The sequence below is a fragment of the Equus asinus genome, chromosome X (assembly GCF_041296235.1).
Source record: "Equus asinus isolate D_3611 breed Donkey chromosome X, EquAss-T2T_v2, whole genome shotgun sequence".
NCBI classification, from domain to species: Eukaryota; Metazoa; Chordata; class Mammalia; order Perissodactyla; family Equidae; genus Equus; species Equus asinus.
Window position 1 is genome coordinate 103,119,267 of NC_091820.1, and position 21,828 is coordinate 103,141,094.

The 21,828-nt window shown below is 46.9% G+C and overlaps 1 protein-coding gene across 6 annotated transcripts in view; it reads left to right on the forward strand.

The window, feature by feature from the left end:
• TMEM164 (transmembrane protein 164) overlaps positions 1-21,828 on the forward strand; it is a 166,700-nt gene that overhangs the window by 139,114 nt on the left and 5,758 nt on the right. For all 6 annotated transcript variants that reach the window (XM_044764240.2, XM_044764242.2, XM_044764239.2 and 3 more), the window contains one exon: positions 21,240-21,340. In XM_044764240.2, the coding sequence (XP_044620175.1) occupies positions 21,240-21,340 (101 nt within the window). The remainder of the gene's footprint in view (positions 1-21,239; positions 21,341-21,828) is intronic.

Consider the following 21,828-nt stretch of genomic DNA (forward strand, 5'->3'; position numbering starts at 1 on the left):
CTCCCCTGTAACCCCACAGGTAATCACTGTTATTGTTTTTTGCATATCCTCCCAGAGTTTTCTTTTGCATATATAAGTAAATTTTAAAAATGTTTTATTGTCATCCTTAAGACACACATCCCCAAATGGCATAAGACACAGCTGTTTTGTTGTTGTTGTTGTTGCTGTTTTGCTTAGCAGTATTTCTGAGAGAGCTTTCCGGGTAAGCCCACAGGAAGCTTCCTTATTCTTTTTCACAGCAGCGTGTGTTCCATTGCGTGGATGATAAAATACAGCATAACAAACACGGCAACCCTTTCCATAGCACTCTGATGTGCCAGGCATTGTTTCAAGCTCTTCACACACATATTAACTCATTTAATCCTCTAGGTAGGTGCTCCTGTTCCCTCCCTTTTACAGATGAAGAAACTGCCTCTCAGATAATTAGTGGCAGACCCAGGATTTGAACCCAGTGCTATGGCTCTGAGGTTCTGCTGTTAAACATAACACAAGGCTCTGACACTATACCACGATTTACTATTGGTAGACAATGAGGTTGTTTCAGATCTTCTGCTTATGTAAATAACCGTGCACTGAGAGTACCCTCTGCCATTTCTCATGTGTGCAGGTATATCTATAGGATAAATCTCCCTAAGTGGAATGACTGAATCGACGAGTATATGCATTTGTAATTTTGATGGATATTTCCCAATCTGTAAAAGTGATACCAACTTATTTATTTATTTATTTTGAGGAAGATTAGCCCTGAGCTAACATCTGCCGCCAATCCCCCTCTTTTTGCTGAGGAAGACTGGCCCTGAGCTAACATCGTGCCCATCTTCCTCCACTTTATATGTGGGATGCCTACCACAGCATGGCGTGCCAAGCGGTGCCATGTCAGCACCCGGGATCCGAACTGGTGAACCCCGGGCCGCTGAGAAGTGGAACGTGTGAAATTTAACTGCTGCACCACCAGGCCGGCCCCAAGTGATACCAATTTAAATGCTCACTAGCAATGTGTAAGAGGGCCTGTTTCCACACAGCTTCACCAAAAGAGTATATTTCCAAACTTTTCAAGTTTTGCTCATCTGATGGGTAAAAATAATGGTGTATCAATTCAGTTTTAGTTTGAATTTCTTTTACTTTGAGTGCAGCTGAGCATCTTTTTATCTGTTTAAATTGGCATGTGATCTCCTCATAATTGAACTTTGTGTTCCTCTCATGTGCTCGTTTTTCTCTTGTGTTCTTGGTCTTTTTACAAAATTGAATCCTAGGAGCTCTTTATATATAAATATTAGGAGTTAGCTCTTTGTGATATGAGCCTCAGATATTGTCCCCAGTTTTGTCATTTGTCTTTTAACTTTGCTTACGATTTATTTTTGCCCTGTGGGCTGTTTACGTTTCTATGTGACTTAATTTATCTCTCTTTTATTGTATGGCTTCTGAACTTTGGGTCATGGTTAGAAAGTCCTTCCCCACTCCAAGGTTATAAAAAAAAAACATGTCCCAGGGCTGGCCCAATGGCATAATGGTTGTTTGGTGCACTCCACTTCCGTAGCCCAGGTTTGCAGGCTCAGATTCCAGGCACGGACCTACACCACTCATCAGCCATGCTGTGGTCGCGACCCACATATAAAAAGTGGAGGAAGACTGGCACACATGTTAGCTCAGGGCTCATCTTCCTCCAGCAAAGAAAAAAAAATCCCTTATTGTTTTCTGCTTTGTTAATAGTTCCATTTCTTTTTGACCTTTAAAGCTTTTATCCACTTGGAATTTATCCTGATGTACAATGTGAGATAAGGATCCAACTTTATTTCCAGATGGTGTCTCATTTGTCCTAACAGTAGTCTGGCATGATCAGATCAGCTCTTGGAAAAGGTCACGCTGGCTGCTGTGTAGAGAGATTACCATGTTCTGTTTTTACCTACTAAATCTCTCTCAAGTGCATCCCCTTCCTACTGTCTCTAGGGCCACCACCTTGTGCTGAGCGTTACTCATCCCTTGTCAGTTGGCTCGTGTGATCTCTCAGCCTCCGGCCTCCCCAGCCCATCCCTAACAGCCCGTCTGTAGCTTCCAAAGCTATTTCTAAAGCCCAGATAGGATCATAGCACTTCCTTGTTTGGAAACTTTCAGTGTTTCCCCCTTGTCCCCCAAACACAGGGCATGCTCCTGGCATGAAAGGCCCTGCATGACCTGGCCCTGCCCTTTCCCCAGCTTCATCTCTTTATGCTCCTTCCTTCCTTGTAGTTTGTACTCTGATGATACCCACATCTTTCAGGTCCCCTGAGTTTACTGTGCAACTTTCATGCCTTTGTGCCCTTGAAAATGCAGTGACTTCTGCCAGGAATGCCCGTCTCTAGTGTGTTGGCTTGGAAAGTATTCATTCTTCAAAACTCACCTCAGCAGTCACCTTCTCCAGGCAGCCCGCTGTAACGATTTTGTTGCTGTCCTTCACACGCTGCAGTGTAGGTGTCTGTTGACGTGCCCGTCTCCCTAAGGACAGGAATTTTTCTTTTGTTCTTGATATTTGGCGGCTGAACGAATGAGTGACTATATAACCACACACTGTAGGCCCTGGGTAAGTGTTTTACATGCACAATCTTGATCTCATTTAATCCTTACAAAATCTACTTATGGGGCCCATGACCTTGGATGAGAAAAGAAAATCACATCTTCATTTGCATGAACTCCAAGTGAAATATGGCATTTCCTTCAGTTCTAAATCATAGACAACAAACTGCCCAAGGAGTCCATGACCCCCCAAAGGTTAGGAGCCCCTGCACTAGAGTTTAAACTGGCATTTGAAACCAGGCAGGCAGACGTCACCACCACACCATGCTGCTTCTCCATGTAGTCACTGGATTGGGACAGACTGTGGGTTCGAATCCTGGTTACAGCACTTGGGCTAGTGCCTTAACCTCTCTGCGTCTGTTTTCTCATTTGTAAAACAAGGATAGGAATAGTACCTACCTCACAGGGTGCCTTGAGGGCTCAATGAGCTTGTATATGTAAAGCATAGAGAACAGTGCCTGGCACATGGTAAGTGCTGTATACTGGTTTTCTATTATTATTATTTTTTAATCATTAACCACATTATACTGCCTCTCATTAGTTACACACCTGTCTTCTAACAGGCTGTGGCCTCTTGAGGTCAGGCTTGTGTCTTGCTCAATTCTTAAGCCACAGAGCCTTGCACATCCTGAGTGCATGTTTGTCGGTGGATTTAACATTGCTGGCATCCCGCCTTTTAGATGCTCGTTTCTCCTTTGGGCTCCATGACACCCGTCTCTCCTAGTTCTCCTCCTTCTCTGGCTGTTTCTCCTCAGGCTCCTTTGCTCTGCCTGCCCCAGAGAATCTGATGTTCCTCATCTATAGATCTAACTGCAGGCTCCAGAACCACCACAGGTACTTCAAAGGAAACATGTCTACAGTCAGACTCCTCAATTCCATACTCCTTCTTCCAACCTGCTCCTCTTCCTCTATTTCCTGTCTTAGTGGCTCCACCATCCATCCAGTGCCAAAGCCAAAAACTTAGGCAACTTCCTGGATCCCTTCCTCTGCCTCTCCCCCTATACCTATCAGTTCAGAAGTTCTGATGATCCACATTCTCAAAATGCTTGCAAAGTTGGCCCTTCTTCTCTATCCCCACCATCCCTGCCCTAGTCCAGGCTCTCAGCCTCTATTGCCAGGATTAGTTTGTTTTCTCTCTCATTTCCTTGTCCCTTGATTGCTCTCTACCTCCTGCCCAGTCTAATCCTCTATCCAGACTCCAGAATAACCTTTCTAAGGAAGGAGCAAATCTGATCAGATTTTGTGCCACTGCCTAAAAGTCCTCTCCAAGATAAAGACCAAACTCCTTTACATGGCATTCAAGACTGTTTGCAAGCTGATCCTAGCCTGTCTCTTTGACCTCATTTCCCATCACTTAGACTTCAACTCCCATTATTTTACCTTCTACGTGAACAAATCTATTGACAGAATTGTCCCACCAGTCCCCATCCCCAACCCCGTATCCATGCTCACACCAGCTTCTCTACCTGGAACATGGCAAATTCCACGTCTTCCTTTACAAGTTAGCTCAAGGGTACTCCTTCCTCTCTGGAGCTGTGTCTGACTTCCATAGGCCACCTAAGGCACATTTTCCTGAATGTTCTTATGCTTTTTATTTGCCTTGAGCGTTTCAACTGCTGTAGCTAATTGTTTACCTGAGTTTCACCACTAGGTGGCAGTAGTCTTGTCTTTTCATCTTTTCAGGAGGTGAGGCTATACAATTGAGATCATTTTTTATTTTAATTTAAATGAATAAGAAATAATTACATTGATAGTGTTTATTATAATTAAGATGCTATGGGAGTAAGGGAGAGGGCAAAGTCTATGAGGCCCCAGGATTTGGGCCTAGCTGTCTGGGGAGGAGGTGGGCACAGAAGGGAGGAGCATGTTTTAGAGAAGAAGATGATTTCACTTGAATTTGAGGCACTTCTAGGCTGTCCAGACTGAGGTGTCCAGGAGGTAATTGGGTAGAATATTCTGGAGCTGTTCAGGGAAGTCTAAGGCAGTAGAAATTTTCATTAAAGTAGTAGTGATTAAGAGTGCTACATTGTTTCAGAGAGTTCCAGGAAAGTAAGGCCTTTGGAGAAGTGGGGATGGGAAGGAAGGAGAAGTTAAGGGCGTTAAGCAAGGAGGGGTTAAGGGCCTTGCAGAGCTGGGGGATGGATTTCTCTCCCTCCTTTCCTCTCCTCCTGTTACCCCTCCTCCCCTTTCCTCTCTGCCCAAGGCCGGGCATGTCCAGGTGCGAAGATGAAGGCAAGTAGTGACAGGGGAGCATTGAAGCTACTGGGGAAAAAGGGGTCTGGATGAATTACAAGTGATGACAACTGCCTAGAATGAAAGGGCTTTATGGTGGACCGAGAAGGGTAATGACAAGAGGAGTAAATGCTGCGGGAAATGGGAGAAGGAGGTAAGTCTGGAATCTCAGTGCTGTCCGATAGAATTCTCTGTGATGATGGAGATATGCTGTTTCTGCTCTGTCCAGTGTGGTAGCCACAAGCTCCATGTGGCTCCTGAGCAGATGAAGTGTGACTAGTGTGACTGAGGCATTAGGCTGAGGAATTTCTCATTTGATTTAAATTTAATGGACTTGATTGAAATGGAAATATCTGCATGTCTTTAGTAGCTACTATATTGGACAGGGTAGCTCTGGAAGGTTGGTGATTAGCTCTGAGGGGGCCCTCCTGAAACAGATTTCCTTGTATTTTCCTGGCACTGGTCTGTGTGGTTACCCATTTTCTCCTCAGTCGGGGAGCAGAACATCTGGCTTGAGGGATCCATCCAAGGTTGGCGCTTTGTAAGTAGGGTCAATGGTGTTGACGATCCAGAAAGCAAGGCACGTTGGAGGTTCAGGACAGAGTTTTGGTAATCCTGCCAACCACTTTCCTCTTTCTGGGTCTCTGGCCAAGGGCAGGTCACCCAAGGAACGATAGTGGAATGGGAAACAGAGTGCCACTTTCTGATTGGCCGAGCAGGTGCCCAGTATGTGCAACGCAGGCAGAGCTCCTCTGGCAGCTAGGCTGGAGCTTGCAGCTTTGGCCTCGATGCCCAAGTGAGCTTCCTGCTCTGTGCTCTGAGAATCTAAGGTGGCCAGATCTGTAGAGCGGGTCCAAGCTTATTTCCTACCCCGTCAAAGGCACTGAGAAGCTACAGGAGAGAGGAGGATGTGAGCAGGCCTGACTGTCCAAAGAGACAGGTTTCTCTGAGATGTGCATGATGAAAAGTGTGTGCTGCCCATTACAAAGCTAGACCACCTGGTTTCAAGTCCTGGTTCTGTCACTTACTAGCTGTGTGGCCTTGGTCAAGTTCCTTAACTTCTCTGTGTTTCAATTTCCTCACCTGTAAAATAAGAATAATAATATTTCCCCGAAGGGTTGTAATAAGCATTGAATGTTAATGTATGTAGAGTGCTTACGAGAGTGCCTGTCCCTTAGTTCCCACTATTTAATTTTGCTATGATTAGTCTGTTTTCTGCTTGCTAATGTACCACGACTCTGCCTGCTAACCTAATAAAATGTGGTCCGAGCAGTTTCTTGGGTTCTCACCTTTAGCAATCCACCCTTTGAGGATGAGCTAGTGAGAGGGTAGGTAGAAGTGTGGGGTGAGAGGGAAGAAGAGGGCGCTCTGCCCACCAGGGAGTTGATGGTGCTAGTGCAAGAGTTTAAGTGTTTTCTCATGGGGTCCCAGCTGGTATGGAAGGAAGTGAGGCTGGGAGAGAGCTTCAGAACAAGGAGGAAGTCCATGGGGGCAGGTAAGGGGCATCAAGGGATCAGAGGTCATAAGGAGGTCTCTGGGCACGTGCACGGTAGGAATGAGGATATGAAAGCTGAACCTCTGGAAGCTTGTGGTCATAGGTGGGGCAGTTGGGAGTGTTGACCAAAGCGGGTTGTGGGTGGTGAAGTGGACTAGAGGTTTGTGGAGTTGAGGAGGTTCAAGAGGCCATGAGATTAGGGTGTTGGCAGTGGCGCCTGCACGGATGTTGAAATCACCCAGAACAAAGGAAGACTGTAAGCCTAGTGAGACTGATCTGGGATGAATCGGATAGTGACCTGGAGGACAACAGGTCACAGTCACAAGGAACAGAAGCTGAAGCTTGAAAGAAGGAGAAAAGCGAAGAGAAAACATGTAGAAGCAATGACGAGGGGGCTAGAGGAATCTTCAGCTCCCCTTCTCCCCAGGAAGGCTTGCTGTGAGAATCGAAGGCTCGGAACAAATGGCCTCTGCTCAGAGCAGCCAGGGGAGAAGGAATGGCTCCAGGGGAGAGCCAGGCCTCCTTACGGTGAGGAGGTGCAAGGGCCCTTCTGTGCAGAGGTGGCAGGGATAGAAAGATTTGTTGATGAGGGGGCCAGGTCTCCAGAGGTTCTGGGGGTTCCAGCAGGATGGTTTGGGGGGAAATCAGCCTCGGGACAGGTGGAGGAGAGTGCACCTGTACAGCTTTAGGACCTGTAGGGCTAGTGATGCAATTCCTGCTCCAGGAACCCCCCTTTCTTCATCCCTGGGGGGGTTTTGGTTGGTTGGGTGTGATTGTTTTATTTAGGCAGGGGTTCTTAACCTGGGGTCGAAAATAGGAATTAAGGGGTCCATTAACTTGGATGGGAAAAAATATCCCATCTTTCTTTTCACTAACCTGTAGCAGGAATGTGGCACATGAATGCAGACAACGAGCACCAGTGATACTGGCCATACCTAGGACTGTGTTGTCAGTAGCAATCACAGATGGCTTCCTATCACCTTACAGTAGTTGCAGACACCTCAGAATACTGTTTGTGCTCATCACTGCTTTGAAATTATGGTAGTTGTTAGACTTGCTGCTAGGTCTTATTGTTAAACACATTAGTAAAGAAACACATAAGTACTATATTATAAATCTGTTTAAATATTTTGATAACTGTTTTGTTTTGTTTTGGTGAGGAAGATTGGTCCTGAGCTAATACCTGTTACCAATCTTCCTCTTTTTTTTTTCACTTGAGGAGGATTGTTGCTGAGCTAACATCTGTGCCAGTCTTCCCCTAGTTTGTATGTGGGGCACCTCCATAGCATGGCTTGATGAACGATATGTAGGACTGCGCCAGGGATCCAAACCCATGAACCCCGGGCTGCCCAAGCAGAGCACGTGAGCTTAACGACTGCACCACTAGGCCAGTCCTGATAACTCTGTTTTAATACCATTGGCTTCTTTTGTAACCCTTTGCCTTTTATTTTATGCATTTAAAACATTGCTCCGAGAAGAGGTTTGTCGGTATCCACCTGCTGTCAGAGGGGTCCCTCCTGGCACAAGGAAGGTTAAGAAGCCCTGCCTCCAGGCTGCTTGGAAACCCCTTTCAGTTTCACTAGAGGGAGCTCTTGTTTCAGAATTGGGAAGCAGTGGACTGTCAGGCTAGACACGGGGAAGAAGGGTCTTTGAAGCACAGGCAATTCAGATGTCCTTTGGGGACATTTTCGGAAACTGGGATGTAAGAGCCCAAACGTTGTTTGCTCCAGGCAAGCCACTTCTCTCTTGAGGCGCTTTAAGGCGCTCTCCTGGAAGATGAGGGTTGGCATACAGCCCCTGTGCTGATTTCTAGGACAGTTAAAGCAAGAGCACTTTGGCCAGCAATGGCTTGAAAGTGGCCCCGAGGTAGTACTGACCTCAGTTCCAGGTTGTGCTGCCTGTGTCCTCCCCGCCATTAGCCCATTGCCCCTCCTGCCTAGCTAGGATTGTGTCAGGATGCTGGGGAAGTTCCCTTTCACTGGCTTCTCAGTTCTAACTTTGCTGGTCAGGCGAGGGGCAGGGGAAAGGATAAGGGACAGAAGGCACCCAGGGGGTTAGTGGATGAGGAAAGAGCTGGAGAATTTGAAAAATTGGCCAACAGCTGAGCCTTGTGCAAGAGGGTGGGTAGGTGAGTTTCTGAAGACCATGGGATTTCCCCTGCTGAGGAGGAAGTAATTGGGGCTCAGGAATGCTTTGTAGGAGCACAGGATTAAGTCAAGTATTTTCCACCTTAATTTTATCAGCTTCCATGAGACGCTGCTCCTTGCGCCTGGCCAGACTGTGCCCCTCCACTGGTAGCTTTCCTCAGGCCTCTAGGTACATCTTCCACCTCCAGGAATTCCCCTAAGTCAGTATGTTTCTCCTGTGTGGTTGGATGACCTAGTATCAGAATCATGTGAGGTGCTCGTTACCAAAATGGAAATTTCAGGACCCACTCAGATTGCTTGGGTTCAAGTCTCTGGGAACAGGGCCCAAGAATCTGCATTTTCTGCGAGTTCTCTAGGACAGGGGTTCTCAAAGTGTGGTCCCTGGACTAGCAGCAGCAGCCTAACCAGCAAACCCATTAGAAATGCAAATTCTCTGTTTCCTGATTCCAGGCATGCCCCCCCCCCCCCCCCCCCCCCCCCGCCCCCGCCACACCCTCGCCCTGCCAGGCCTGTGGGGCCTAGCAAGCTGCCTTTTAACAAGCTCTCCAGGGCATTCGGATGCTCTCTCAAGTTTAAGAGTCACTCCCTAGGGGATTCTGTTACAGACTGAAGGGGAAGCCTCATTGCCTCAAATCATCTCAGACTTGGCTCCCCCTTGCTGAAAGCTCACCAGAGACCCAGCAAGTACTAACTGCATAACTTGTGTGAGGCACAATGGTGTGTTACGTTTAAATAGCACCTTTTTCTAGAGTGTCTCCGTGTTCCTTTAGCTCTTTTATTCCTACAGGGCTCCTGCAAGGTGGGGAGGGCCTGGGATTTCCCTGCAAGAGGGACACTGATGTGTCGAGGGGTTGTGATCCACACAGATGGTCACACAGCAACTTGGTAAGAGTAGAACCTGAGACCTGGGTCTCGGGGCTCCAGTGCTTATTCTGCTAGGCCTGGTCCACCTGCTGGATTCTTTGCCAACTCAGGATCCTCACTCTGTGCTGATGGCAGAGGGCTGGATCTCTGATGCTCATGGGTGAAGGTGGGTCTTTAAATTGCCTTGACTACAGGCTGAGTGGCGCAGTCAGCTCCTACTAGGCGCTTTGAGGGTGAAGCCTGGCCTGAGTGGGCTTTCCAGCCCCTCAGGGTAGCAGGTCAACAAGATGGACCTTCCACATGAACACCCAAGCATACACATCCTCTGCTTCCTTGTGTACTAAACAGAATTTGGTCAAATGCCTGGATGAAGGGAAACCTGACTTGAGAGTGCACTCAATAGTTGAGAATGGGGAATCATGTATCCATGACTATCTTGAGATTGTGCCACCCAGAGATGTATCTTCTGGGCGACTAAGGCTTGCAAAAGCTAGAAATACAGGTATCTGATTTAGAGGGCACCAAAGATGGGATGGCATTGTTGCTGGGAACTAAGCTTGTCATTCTCTTCCCTCTCTCCAGACCTGTATCTTCTCTGATGTTCCCCATCACATTGAGTGGTACCACCATCCGTTCATTCATTACCCCGGCCATAAATCTAATCATTGGCCCTCCACTCTTCCTTCCTCCCCACATCCAGGCAAAGACCAAATCTTGTCCATTCGACCTCCTGATCATTCTTGAATTCATTCCCATTACTCCTACTTTAGTGCGTATTGGATCATCCCTGACTTCTTCTATTGCAACAGCCTCCTCACTGGGCTCTCTCTCTTCAGTCGCGCCCTATTTTAATCAGCAGCCAGACCGCGAGCTCTGTGCCTTGCTATTCAAAGTGTGGTCTGAGGGCTGGCAGCACCTGGGAGCTAGTTAGAATTGCAGACTCTCAGGCCCCCTACCCCAGACCTACTGCATCAGAACCTACCTCTTCACAAGGTCTCGAGGTGATTTGTAAAGTCCAGAGTATCTAATGGAGCAAACAGAACTCTTCCCAAACTGGCCCTCATCTCCTCTTTATCCCTCTCTCCCACATGATAGTCCAGTGATACTGAACTGTATAAAGTTCTTAAACATACTAGGCTGCTCGCTTCATTCTTTCAACAAATATTTATTAAACCCTGCTTTGTGTCAGGCATGTTTGGGGGATAAAGCAGTGAGCAAAACAGATACATATGCTTGCTTTCACAGTGCTTACATTCTTGTGGGAGGAGACAGTAAAGAAATAAGTAAAATATGTAGTAAGTCACATGATGTTAGGTGCCGTAGAGGAAAAGATAAAGCAAAGTAACGGGCATAGGGCTGCTGATTGGGTGGAGAGGGTTGCAATTTTAAATGAGGTGGTCTCATTTAAAGGGAAGGCCTCACTGAGAATGTGACATTTGAGTGAAGGCTTGCAGGCGACGGGTTGAGCCATTGGATATCTGGGGGAAGAATATGCCAAGCAGAGGAAATCACAAGTGTAAAGTCCCTGAGACAGGAGTGTTTCTAGAATGTTCCAGCAATAACAAGTAGGACAGTGTGTCTAGAGCTGTGTGAAAGAGGGGAAAAGTAGTAGGAGGTGAGATCAGCAAGGTGATATAGGTGAGGGGGCAGATCATATATAGGGCCTTAAAGCCCATTGTAAGGACTTGACATTTTATTCCTAGGGAGGTGGGCAGCCATTTGGAGGGTTTTGAGCAGAGGACTGACATGGTCTGAATTAATTTTTCAGGGGATCACCCAGTTGCCATGCTGAAATTAGACTGTAGGGGGACAAGGATAGAAGTAGGAAGACCTAACTTATGTTTGTAATAATCTAGGAAGGAGGTGATACTAGCTTGGGCTAGGGTACTAACAGTAGAGGCAGAGAAAAGTCACTGGATTCTGGATACATACTGAAGGTCCAGCCAGCAGGATTTGCTGATGGACCAGATGAGGAGTGTGAGAGGAGGAGAGGAGTCACTCCAGAGTTTTTGACATGAGTAACTTAGATGGATGACCATTTATTGAGATAAGGAAGACTAGAAGAAGGGATTTTTTTCTTGTTTATTGCTCTTTTTGGGGAGCTGGGGAGAGGAAGTGCTCTTTCAGTTACCTATTGTTGTGTACTAAACATCCCCAAAACTTAGTTGCGTAAAACAGTGACTTATTATTTTTCACAATTGTGTGGGTTGACTGGATCATTCTTTGTTATGGACTGAATGTTGTGTCCCTCCCCAAATTCAAGTCCTAACCCCCAATGTGATGGTGTTTGAAGGTGGGACCTTTGGGAGGTAATTAGGGTTGGATGGGGTCATGAAGGTGGGGTCCTCATGTTGGGATTGGTGCCCTTATAAGAAGGGACCAGAGAGCTCCATAGCCGCTTCCACTGTGTGAAGATACACCAAAACAGATGGCTGTCTAGGAACCAGAAAGTGGGCTTTCACCAGACACTGAATCTGCCAGTGCCTTGGCCTTGGACTTCCTGGCCTCCAGATCTGTGAGGAAACAAATTTCTGTTGTTTAAGTTACCCAGTCTATATTATTTTGTCATAGCAGCCCAAACAGACTAAGCCATCTTTCCCTTGGTCCTCTCTATCTGCATAGCCTTTCATGGCATGGGAGTCTCAGGGCAGCATTCCAAAAGGGCAAGCCCCACTGCACAAGTGCTTATCAAGCCTCTGATTGCATCTTTTCTGATGATGTCCCATTGGCCAAAGCAAGTTATATGGCTGAGTCAGGTGGGCCACATGACCAAATCAGTGTGGGAGAAGAATACATAAGGGTGTGGATATTGGGAGCCAGTACTGTAACCATGTACCATAGGAGCCAAGTTCAGAAGTCAGGTTTAAGAGCGAGATGCCCACTTAGCTAGCCAAGTGCAGATATTGAGTAGGCTGTGAGCTATGTGAGCCTGGAGTTCAAGGCAGAGGTCCACACTGAGATATAAATGTTGGAGTCATCAGCATGTAGATCATATTAAAGCCATGAGATTGGTTGAAATCACCTAGGGAATGAAAATAGACAGAGAAGAGAAAAACTCTTGAGTTCTGCAGCCTGAATCCTCTCCATTGTTTAGAGATCAGGGAGGTGAGGAGGAAGCAGTAGAGGAGACTGAGAAGAAGCAGGCTGTGAGGCAGGAGGAGAACTAAGAGGGCAGGATCCCTGAAACCAAGTGAAGAATGTTTGAAGTACGTAAGATGAGGCCTGAGAATTGACCATTGGGTCTTAGCAATGATAAGGTTATTCGTGACCTTGGTGGGAGCTGTTGTGGTGGAGTAGGGGGTGGGGAGGCAGGAGCAGAAGCCTGACTAGAGCAGGTTAAGAGAGAATGGGAAGAGGAGAATTGCAGACAGGGAGTATAAGCAAGTGCTCTCCAATTCAAATATGTTAGCTACATAAGTAATTTCAAATGTTTTAGTGGTCACACTAAAAAAATGTAAAAGAAACAGGTGAAATTAATTTTAATAATATATCTTATATCTTATTTAACCCAATATATCCACAATATTATCAAGTGCTCAACAGTCACACGAACCAGGAGCTACCATATTGGACAGTACAGATGCACACAATTCTTTCAAGGAGTTTTGCTGTAAAGGGGAGCCAGAGGAATGAGATGGTTGTGTGGGGAGGTGAGGTCAAGTGTTTATTTGTTTTAGAATGGGAGCTCTTCCAGTATGTTTAGTTTATATGCTAATGGAAATACTCCAGTAGAGAAGGAGAAATTGGTGGTTTTTTTTTTTTAAAGATTGGCACCTGAGCTAACAACTATGGCCAATCTTCTTTTTTTTTCCTGTTCTTTTTCTCCCCAAATCCCCCCAGTACATAGTTGTGTATTTCAGTTGTGAGTCCTTCTAGTTGTGGCATGTGGGACGCTGCCTCAACATGGCCTAATAAGCAGTGCCGTGTCCGTGCCCAGGATCCGAACCCTGGGCCGCCGAAGCAGAGCGTGCAAATTTTACTCGGCTACCGGGCCAGCCCCGAGAAGAAGAAATTGTTGATGTAAGAGAAAAAGGAAACAGTTGCAGGAGTGATACTGAGTAGGTGAGAGGGGGCGGGATCTGCATACAATTGGGAGGGCTGCCCTTGGCTAGGATCCTAGGCAGTTCATCCATGGTAACGGGGGTGAAGGCAGAGCATATTGTATGACTGATGCAGATGGGAGGTTAGATGTGATCATGAGAGCTTCTGGGAGTTTTTTGTCTGATTGTTTTTTTCTCAGTGAAGTAGGAATCAAGGTCATCGTCTGAGGGTGAGGATGGGAAAGACGTACTAAAGATCTGAGAAGAGAGGAGACAATATTAAGTTGTAGCCTGAGAGAAGTGAATGGACTGGGAAGGTATAATACGATTGCCTGGCAGCATGAAGGATGCACCTGAGGTTTGTGATCATGAATTTGAAGTGAGAACAGTCAGCACTGTTGCTTTTCTCCAGCCACGTTCAATGGCGTATGTACAAGCAAGGAGGGGGAGGAGATTGGGATTTAACCAGGGCTGGGTTTTTTTCAAGATGAGTGTGATAAAGAGAGGCACAGTGGAGTCAAAGGTGTATGCCAGGGAGAATTAGAATGATGGGTCATGGAATGTAAGGTCATGAAGGACAGCAAAATGATGGTAGAACCAATGAATCACAGATTGTGGTGGCGTCAAAGAAGTGTTGAGGTCAGGGTTAGAGGGAGTAAACTGGAAAGATAGAAGTGGTGGTTGAAGGGGGAATGCTTGACTTATGGAGAGGCTGTGGATATTCGTAATTAAAAGGTCTCAGGCATGAGAATGAGTGGCAGAGGTGTGATGGAAGACTAGGTCATTGAGGAGAGGTAAAGGAACTGTGAGGTCAGGATACTACAAAGTTCATCTAGGCATATGTTGAAATTATCAAGAAATATGTTAGGAATGGTTTTGGAGAGAGTGGTACTGAGCCAAGTACTAATATCCTCAAGGAATATTGAGGGCCATGACCCATCTGTCTGTAGACAACTGTAAAAGGGAAAGGTAGTGTGTGGTACACTATGGTGGTTGTGAGGTTTTAGAGAGAAAGGAGGGCCAGTGGTCTGGAAACAGCAATGCAAAGAAAGAAGGTAGATACTCTACCTACTTGGGCCAAAGGAGAAAAATCAGTGACTCCTTTAGAGGACTAGAGATGAAGCAGGCTCCTCGTGGGAAGAGGTAGGTCGGGTAAGAGCAAAAGGAAGAAGGAGACATTCAGAGAAGTGATTGAAATATTGGGAATTAAGCTAATGATTTCTCTGTGACTTTGCATATCCTGTTCCCTTTTCCTGGAATTCCCTTCCTTATTTTGTGCCCCTGAAAAACTTTTCTTCATCTTTCATCACCCAGGTCCTGCATCACTACTTTCCTGAGATTGCTATAGCAAAGATCACCAGTGACCAGCATGTTGTCAAACCCAGGAGAAGTGTTTGTCTTTACCTCTGTCGAGAAGTGTGTTCCCAGTGGAATTTGCTGTGATGATGTGAATGTTCTAGCTCTGCACTGTCCTATATGGTAGCCACTAGCCACGTGTGGTTATTGAACACTTGAAATGTGGCTGGTATGACTGAGGAACCAAATTTCTAATTTTATTTAATTTTAATTTGTTTAACTGTAAATTGCCACATGTGGCTAGTGGCACCTTTAATCTTGTCTTCAATCCTGTCTTCTTATGGATCCTCTTTCTTCTGGCAACTACATACAGTCATGAGTCACTTAACGATGGGGATACATTCTGAGAAACGTATCACTGGGTGATTTAGTCATTGTGTGAACATCACAACGTGTGTTTACACAAACCCAGATGGTGTAGCCTACTACATACCTAGGCTATATGGTACTGATCTTATGGGACCACTGTCGTGTATATGGTCTGGCATTGGCCATAACATTGTTATATGGCGCATGACTATATTGCTGTTTCCCAGGCTCTGTCCTTGGTCCTTTAATCTCGTTCTGTGGGCTCTTCCTTGTTGATCTTATCCGTACCCCAAGCTCTGTCTCTCCAGGCCATCTCCCTCTCCTGAACTCTAGACCTGGACATCCACAGCCTACTGGAGATGTCCGCTTGGATATCCTATAGGCATTCAGCGTCAGCCTGCTCCAACCTGAATTCTTCTCTCACCTAAATCAGCTCCTCTCGCTTACTGAAGTCATAGACCTGGGACTCACCCTAGTGTCTCTTTCATGTCCGACAAATTGCCATGTCATCTATATCTCTGCAGCAGTGTCTGAAACGGTCTTCGGTCTTGTCCCCCCCAGTCCATTTTTCACACTGCTGCCAGAGCATCTAGCCAGCTGAAACCTAAATCTGACCTTGCACTCCCCTGTTTAAAATCTCTCAACGGCTTCTCATTGTGTATAGGATAAAGGTGATGTTCCCTGGCATGGCAAACAAGGCTCTTCATGACCTGACCCCACTTGCATGTCTCTCCAGCTTCATCTCCTGACATGTGTCCCCTCCCACTTTGTGCTCCAGTAACACAGACCTGCTTGTGATTGCATGCAAACTGCATGCTGTTTCATGCCTCCACACCTTATCTCAGGCTGTACCCACTGCCTGGAATGTTCTTTCCTTCCTTCAAGCTCCTTCCCCAACTCACCTCAGCTGTCATCTCCTCCAACTACCCTTCCTCAGTGTCCCCTTACTTACTGTGCTTACCCTATTGCACCATCTCATCGTTCACTTGTAAGCTGCAGGGGAGTGCTCAAGGGCAGGGGCTCTCTGCCTTCTTAGCCCCACTGCCTAGCATGGGGCCTGGTGCCCAGGGTACACTCAGTTGATGACGAATGAATGGGTAACATATAGAAGTGAATGAGTTGAAGGGAGCAGGAAGAAGATTGGCAAATGGGGTGCCACCCTGCCCAGTCTCATCTCCTTGGTGCAAGTCCTTTCTGGGTGGGATCATAGGATGAGAGAAAGGGCCCTGGGGAGGCCTCTGGGAATCGGTCTTTGCTGCTGATGCTGCAGTTGACTTCTTCCCTCGCACTCATAAAGCTTCCTTCTGGCAGAAATCGATCTCAGAAAAAGCTATTACCTTGGTTTCCCCCTACCTTTAGAACTGAAATGCTTCTACCCTCCTGGGATGGAAGATGCTGCAGAAAATATCACATTTTTCCTTAAAGTTGAAAGAAAGTTTTATGCGTTTAATTTTTCTGAAAGTGCTTAAGTTTCTATTTTCCTTTAGAAGAAAACTGGTTTTTCACTGGGATTATCCCAAGGGCCACATCCAGGTGAGAAAAAAGAATGATGTGTGTTTGCATACAATTTGCAAATACCTATGTAGACTGGATCATCTATTCTCAGGGTACTTGTTAAAAATTTTTCAAAGACACTGAAATTTTGATCATCTTTGCAATGAAAAGAACCAACAACAGTGAAGAGGCAGTGGAAACCAGAGTGACAGTCCCCCTTCATAGAGGAGATCACCTCCTTACAAAATTCCCTGTCTTCTTCCAGTCTTTTCTGAGATTTTGGATGGCTGTGATGCCATGATAAAAATAGCGGCTTCCATTTGTGTGCCAGGCTGGCTGCTGTATTTACTTTTTACTCCACTCAGCAGCCCCGAGAGGTAGATGTTACCTCCATCCTACATCCAGAAAAATGGGCTTAGAGGGGCAGCACAATTTGTCCAAGGTCACCCCTGGAGGCAGTGGCAGAGGCAGGACTCAAACCCAGGCCTGTCTGACCCCAAGGCATGTATTTTAAACCACTGAGCTGTCTTTTCCATCATCCACGTGGGGCTGGCGTTCTGTCTTCTACACTTGCCATTACTAGCCAGGGACTTTTCACACAGATGCATAGTTTGGTTGTCATGTGAATGGCAGTGGACTCTTACACAATATTGAGGTAGCAGAGTTTACTTAACTTTCTCCCCATTTGGTTTGTTTCCAGTTTCTCAATATTATAGGTAGCACAGGTGTAAATATCTTTGTGCAAATAAGGGCGGTTTGTTGGGGGTTTTTTTGGTATTCCATGGTAGTCCTTAAAGTAATATTATTGAGCCAAAGGGTTATAGTTTTACGATTCTCCAGAAAGTCTGTGCTGGTCATTCTCCCATACAGTGGTTATTTTTTGAGTGCCTACGGTTACCAGGTGCTGGAGGTGAAGAGGTGATTCTGAGATGGCCCCTCCCTCAGAGAATGAACAATCTGGTGTGGGGCAGATGATGCAACGCAGAATGAATGGTGCTAAAGTGGGGTTTGGGCAAGAGGCAGTGAGAGCCCTGAGAAACAGGACCCCTGGTGGTGTCTTGGTGTTCCTTTGCCTCCATAGCATAGGTCCGGACGGGGTCAAGGCTTTTAGGGCAGGGTAGGGAAGGAGTTTGAGGAGAGGAGGGCTGCCCAGTGGTTGAGGCCTTGTCCCAGCATTCCCCCAGGTCTGTGGCTGGGCTGCATCCCGGCCAATGACACTTCCCCTCCCATCATCCCTTTCCTGCCACCACCCCCAGCCTACAGGGCCTGTCACTACTGGCCAGCTGCACTAGGGGGAGCCAAGCAGAGGATGGAGGGAAGGGACACCTGCGGAAAATGGCTCAGGGCTTGAAGAGTGGCACGAGTGCCAGCCTCAGTAGCTGTCAGTCTCCAGGTCCCCTCTTCTTCCCCTTTAGATCCCCAGCAGCCAGGGATGACAACGTGCTGCCCGGTTCCCACTCATTCAGCAGAAAGGAAAGTGCACAATGTATAAGCGCATAGCTCAATGCCTCTTCACAAACCAAGCACTGTGCCAGATGCTAGGAACACGGAAACAAGTCCCACCCAGCCCTTGACCCTGAGGCACTCTCGTCTGGACAGGTAGACAGACAAGGAAAGAGACGGTACAACTTGGTGTGATGTAGGTCTGGACAAGTGGCAACAGGGGCATTGGGCAGTGAGTCCCCTGGCAGTGTCTGAGAGCTCAGTGCTCTGCTATTATGACTTTCCTATGGTGCTGCCCATCTCCCAGCCTCAGTTTCTCCCTTTACAAAATGGAGGGATGAGTTCAGTGCCCTCAAAGGGCCTTCTCACTCAGATGTGCTGTGAGCCTCCCTCTTGTTCAGAGAGCAAGTCTGAGCGTCTCCCGGAGAAGACCCACTTGGCTTCAGTCACCCCATCTTGTTCCTCTTCTCCCCTCCACGCTGTCCACCGCCAGGCCCCCAGTGGTGTTCCTTGGTCCTCTGCGTCTGGCCTTCTTCTTCTTCTCAGTCTCCGTATATTCCTGTGACTTCGGTTACCGTTGTGTGTTGATGACACCTACATCTGGATGTTCAGCCCCATCCTTTCCACTGACTTTGCGACTCATATAATAATAAAGACAATCATCATTTGTTAAATCCCAAATATGGCACCACAGTCATGACTTAAATCATTTCATCTCATCTATCCAACAACCTTGTGAAGTAAGCAGCGACACCCTATTTTATAGATGAGTGAAACTGAGTTCAGGAGACACTGACGCTTCCCCAAGGCCCTGAAGTTGATAAGTGACAAGAGCCAGGATTTGAAAACCTGCGTCTCTGGGGTTCCAGTCCCCACATGCTCACCCTCACACTGTATTTCCCAGAGTGCATCCAGCCGTCTAAGAGACATTTCCACTTGGGTATTCCACAGGCACCTCAATTTCAACATGTCTAAAATGGCCTCACCATTTCCCTACCTTCTGCCCCAATCTGTCTTTTCCTCTTCTCCATCGTAGTAAATGGCACCATCAACCCAATGATGCCCAAGCTAGAACCCGGGAAGCTTCTTAGATCCTTTGTTACCCTTCCTCCCCAACATCCGGTCTTCCATCATGTCCTGGTGAATTTTTCCTCCAGGTTTCTCCCGCCCCACTGCTGTTCTCTTCAAAAGCCATCCATCCTCTTCCCTCTTCAGGTCCTGCGGCAGTCTCCTTATCAGTCTCCCTGCCTCAGCTCTCTCTGCTCCGGTCCATCCCCTGCATGCTGGCCAGGGTGATCTTTCTCAAGAACATGTCTGATCACATCGTTTTCCTGCTTCAAACCTTCTCCAGCTTTCTGTGGCTCCAAAGCAGATCTTAAAGCTGGCCACCCATGGGCTGAAATCCATCCAAGAAGACATGTTTTTTTTGGTCCATTGAATATTCTTAAAACATTTCGAATTATTTGCCAACATTTAAAAATCAGGAAATTTCACATGAAAGTTCATATTTCTGTCTTCTCTTGCAAAAGTGAAAAAACTGGCAACTCTTGGCCCATGTCCCTGCAAGGCAGTGATTGGATGGGTTAGTCACCCTCTTTAGAAGGGCATGGGGTCTTTCCAGTTGGCCAGTCTCCCGCATCCCTAATTTCCCTTAGTCTCTGGCCACGCCCCTGCTCCCAGTTACCTCCCTGAGACTTAAGGCATTTGGGCTCATGACCTTGCAGCACAGAATGAAGCCCAAAGCCCTCAGCTTGACCACTAAAGTCCTACGTGGCCCAGCTTAGAGCAGACCAGCCTTGCCAACCTCTGAGTCTTAGTCTTGCTCACTACCCATCACACTCTTCCCTGTGGCCCCAACTCTTACCTATAGTTCTCTGAATTGCCTCGCTCTCACCCATATCTGCCTTCATGCAGGCTGCTTCTCTGGAATGCCTAGGCCCCTCCTTAAGTCCCATATTTCCTTCAGGACTCTGCTCTGTGCCCCCTCCACCAAGAAGCAGTCTTTGTTCCCACACCTTCCGCGCCAAGCTGAGTTCTGTCTTCCCTAATATGTAGCACAGACCTTGATCATCGCATCCATTATACTGGATTCTAATTGTTGACTGGCTTGTCTGCCTCTCCCACCAGACTGAGTCCGAGCCTGCAGGGAGCCTGTCTTCTTTATCTTCCTATCCCTAAAGCTTTGCACCGGGCTTGGAATATAATAGGTGCCTAATAACTGGTGAATGAATGGATGAATCAGTGAAAGACTGACTTGGGGAAAATACTACTCCAGGATGTAATGTGTGCATCTACTTGCTTGGGGTGGAGGGTTCCAAGTTCCTTTCATTCTAGAGCACCCCCCTTCAAGTCCACATTCAGAGTGACACCGACAACATCATATAAGCCTACTCTGCAAGCTCTGAATACGTCCAAGCCTACTGGGATGGTAGTTCCTAGTGACGTGGAGGGATAATATATCCTTCTTGCTGTTCCCGGGAGAGGGGGTTGTCTAACAGTTGGGAAATGGCACAGCTATTGGATATAGCACATTCTTTAGTTATTTGAATAATGATGTGGCAATGATAGCACCTAACGCGCATTGAACACTTCCGTTGTACCAGGTCCTGTACTAAGAGCTCTCAATTTATTATTTCCTTTACTCCTCACAACAACTCTAAGAAGTAGGTAGGACTATTATCCCCATTTTACAGACAAAGAAACTGAGATTGATGGAGTTTAAACAACTTTTCCAGGGTCACAAAGCCAGTAGGTGGTAGAATCCAGATTTGAAACCAAATCTATGTGACATCAAAGTTAACATTCTCAAGCACCATACCATGCTTCCTCAATGACATTTCTCTTTAGAAACATGAGGGAATGATTAAAATAAATGTGGAAATGAAGGATATGCAATTATATATACAGGAAGATCCCAATTAGTAGTTAAAAAAGAAAAAACAGAAACTTGTAAGGCATAGAGAAAATAACCAAGGAGACACACCCATGTGTTAGCTGTGGTTGTATTCGGGTAGTAAAGTGCTGGGGATGTTTTTCTTCTTTTCCTCCATCTTGTTTCTACTCTTTACCATTTTCTAAACTTCCTTTAATAAGCATGTATTACTTCTATAATAAAAAATTCCCCTCTTTGTAATGGCCCCAGCATCACGTGGCAGAACAGAGTTTGGGAGGGGGCTGATTGAAGTACCCAGGGAAAGGGGGTCATCAGGCAGGCAGCAGCTGTGGCCTTGCCACCTGTAGCCTCATGGGGCACAGGAGGAGAAGTGGATCACCAACCCTGCTGTCTCACTGTCTCCCCTTTTCCTCCAGGTGCTTACACCCCGGAGCCCCTCAGCAGTTTCCAGTGGGCCCTTCTCTCAACTGGCCTTATGTTCTTTTATCACTTCAGTATCTTGCAGATCCTGGGCCTGGTAAGTTTGGTTCTATCCCCTTCTATCCCTTCTGTTTGGAGTTCTCCATAAATCTTGATAATCCTGGTTGGCGCGGGTATATCGTTTTGTTTTGAAAATACAAGATGCCAAAGGCCAGGACATCAGATTGTTGTGTCTGGGTTGCTGATTTATGATCCACAGCCTTGGCCTCTTCAAAGGGCTTTTTGAATCCTTCAGTAATGACTGTTTCTTTCATACCTGGGGAGGCAAGGATGCCCTTCACTCCTGGCCACTTGGGTTGGAAACAGTGAGCTGCAACTGGAAAGTGGTTCGCTACGGACCCCATGAGGAGGCAGGACCCTATCCCTGGCCCCAGGCCTGGGGGAGGCTTCTGACCTTGGGTCCCTTCTGGGCCTACTCCCAGGTTCTGGGCTGTGTGGCCAGTGGGAGTGTGGTGTTGGGGGACCCCCGTGGCATTGTTTGGGTGTCCAGAGCTCCCTGGAGCGTGTATGGTGGCTGCACTCGGT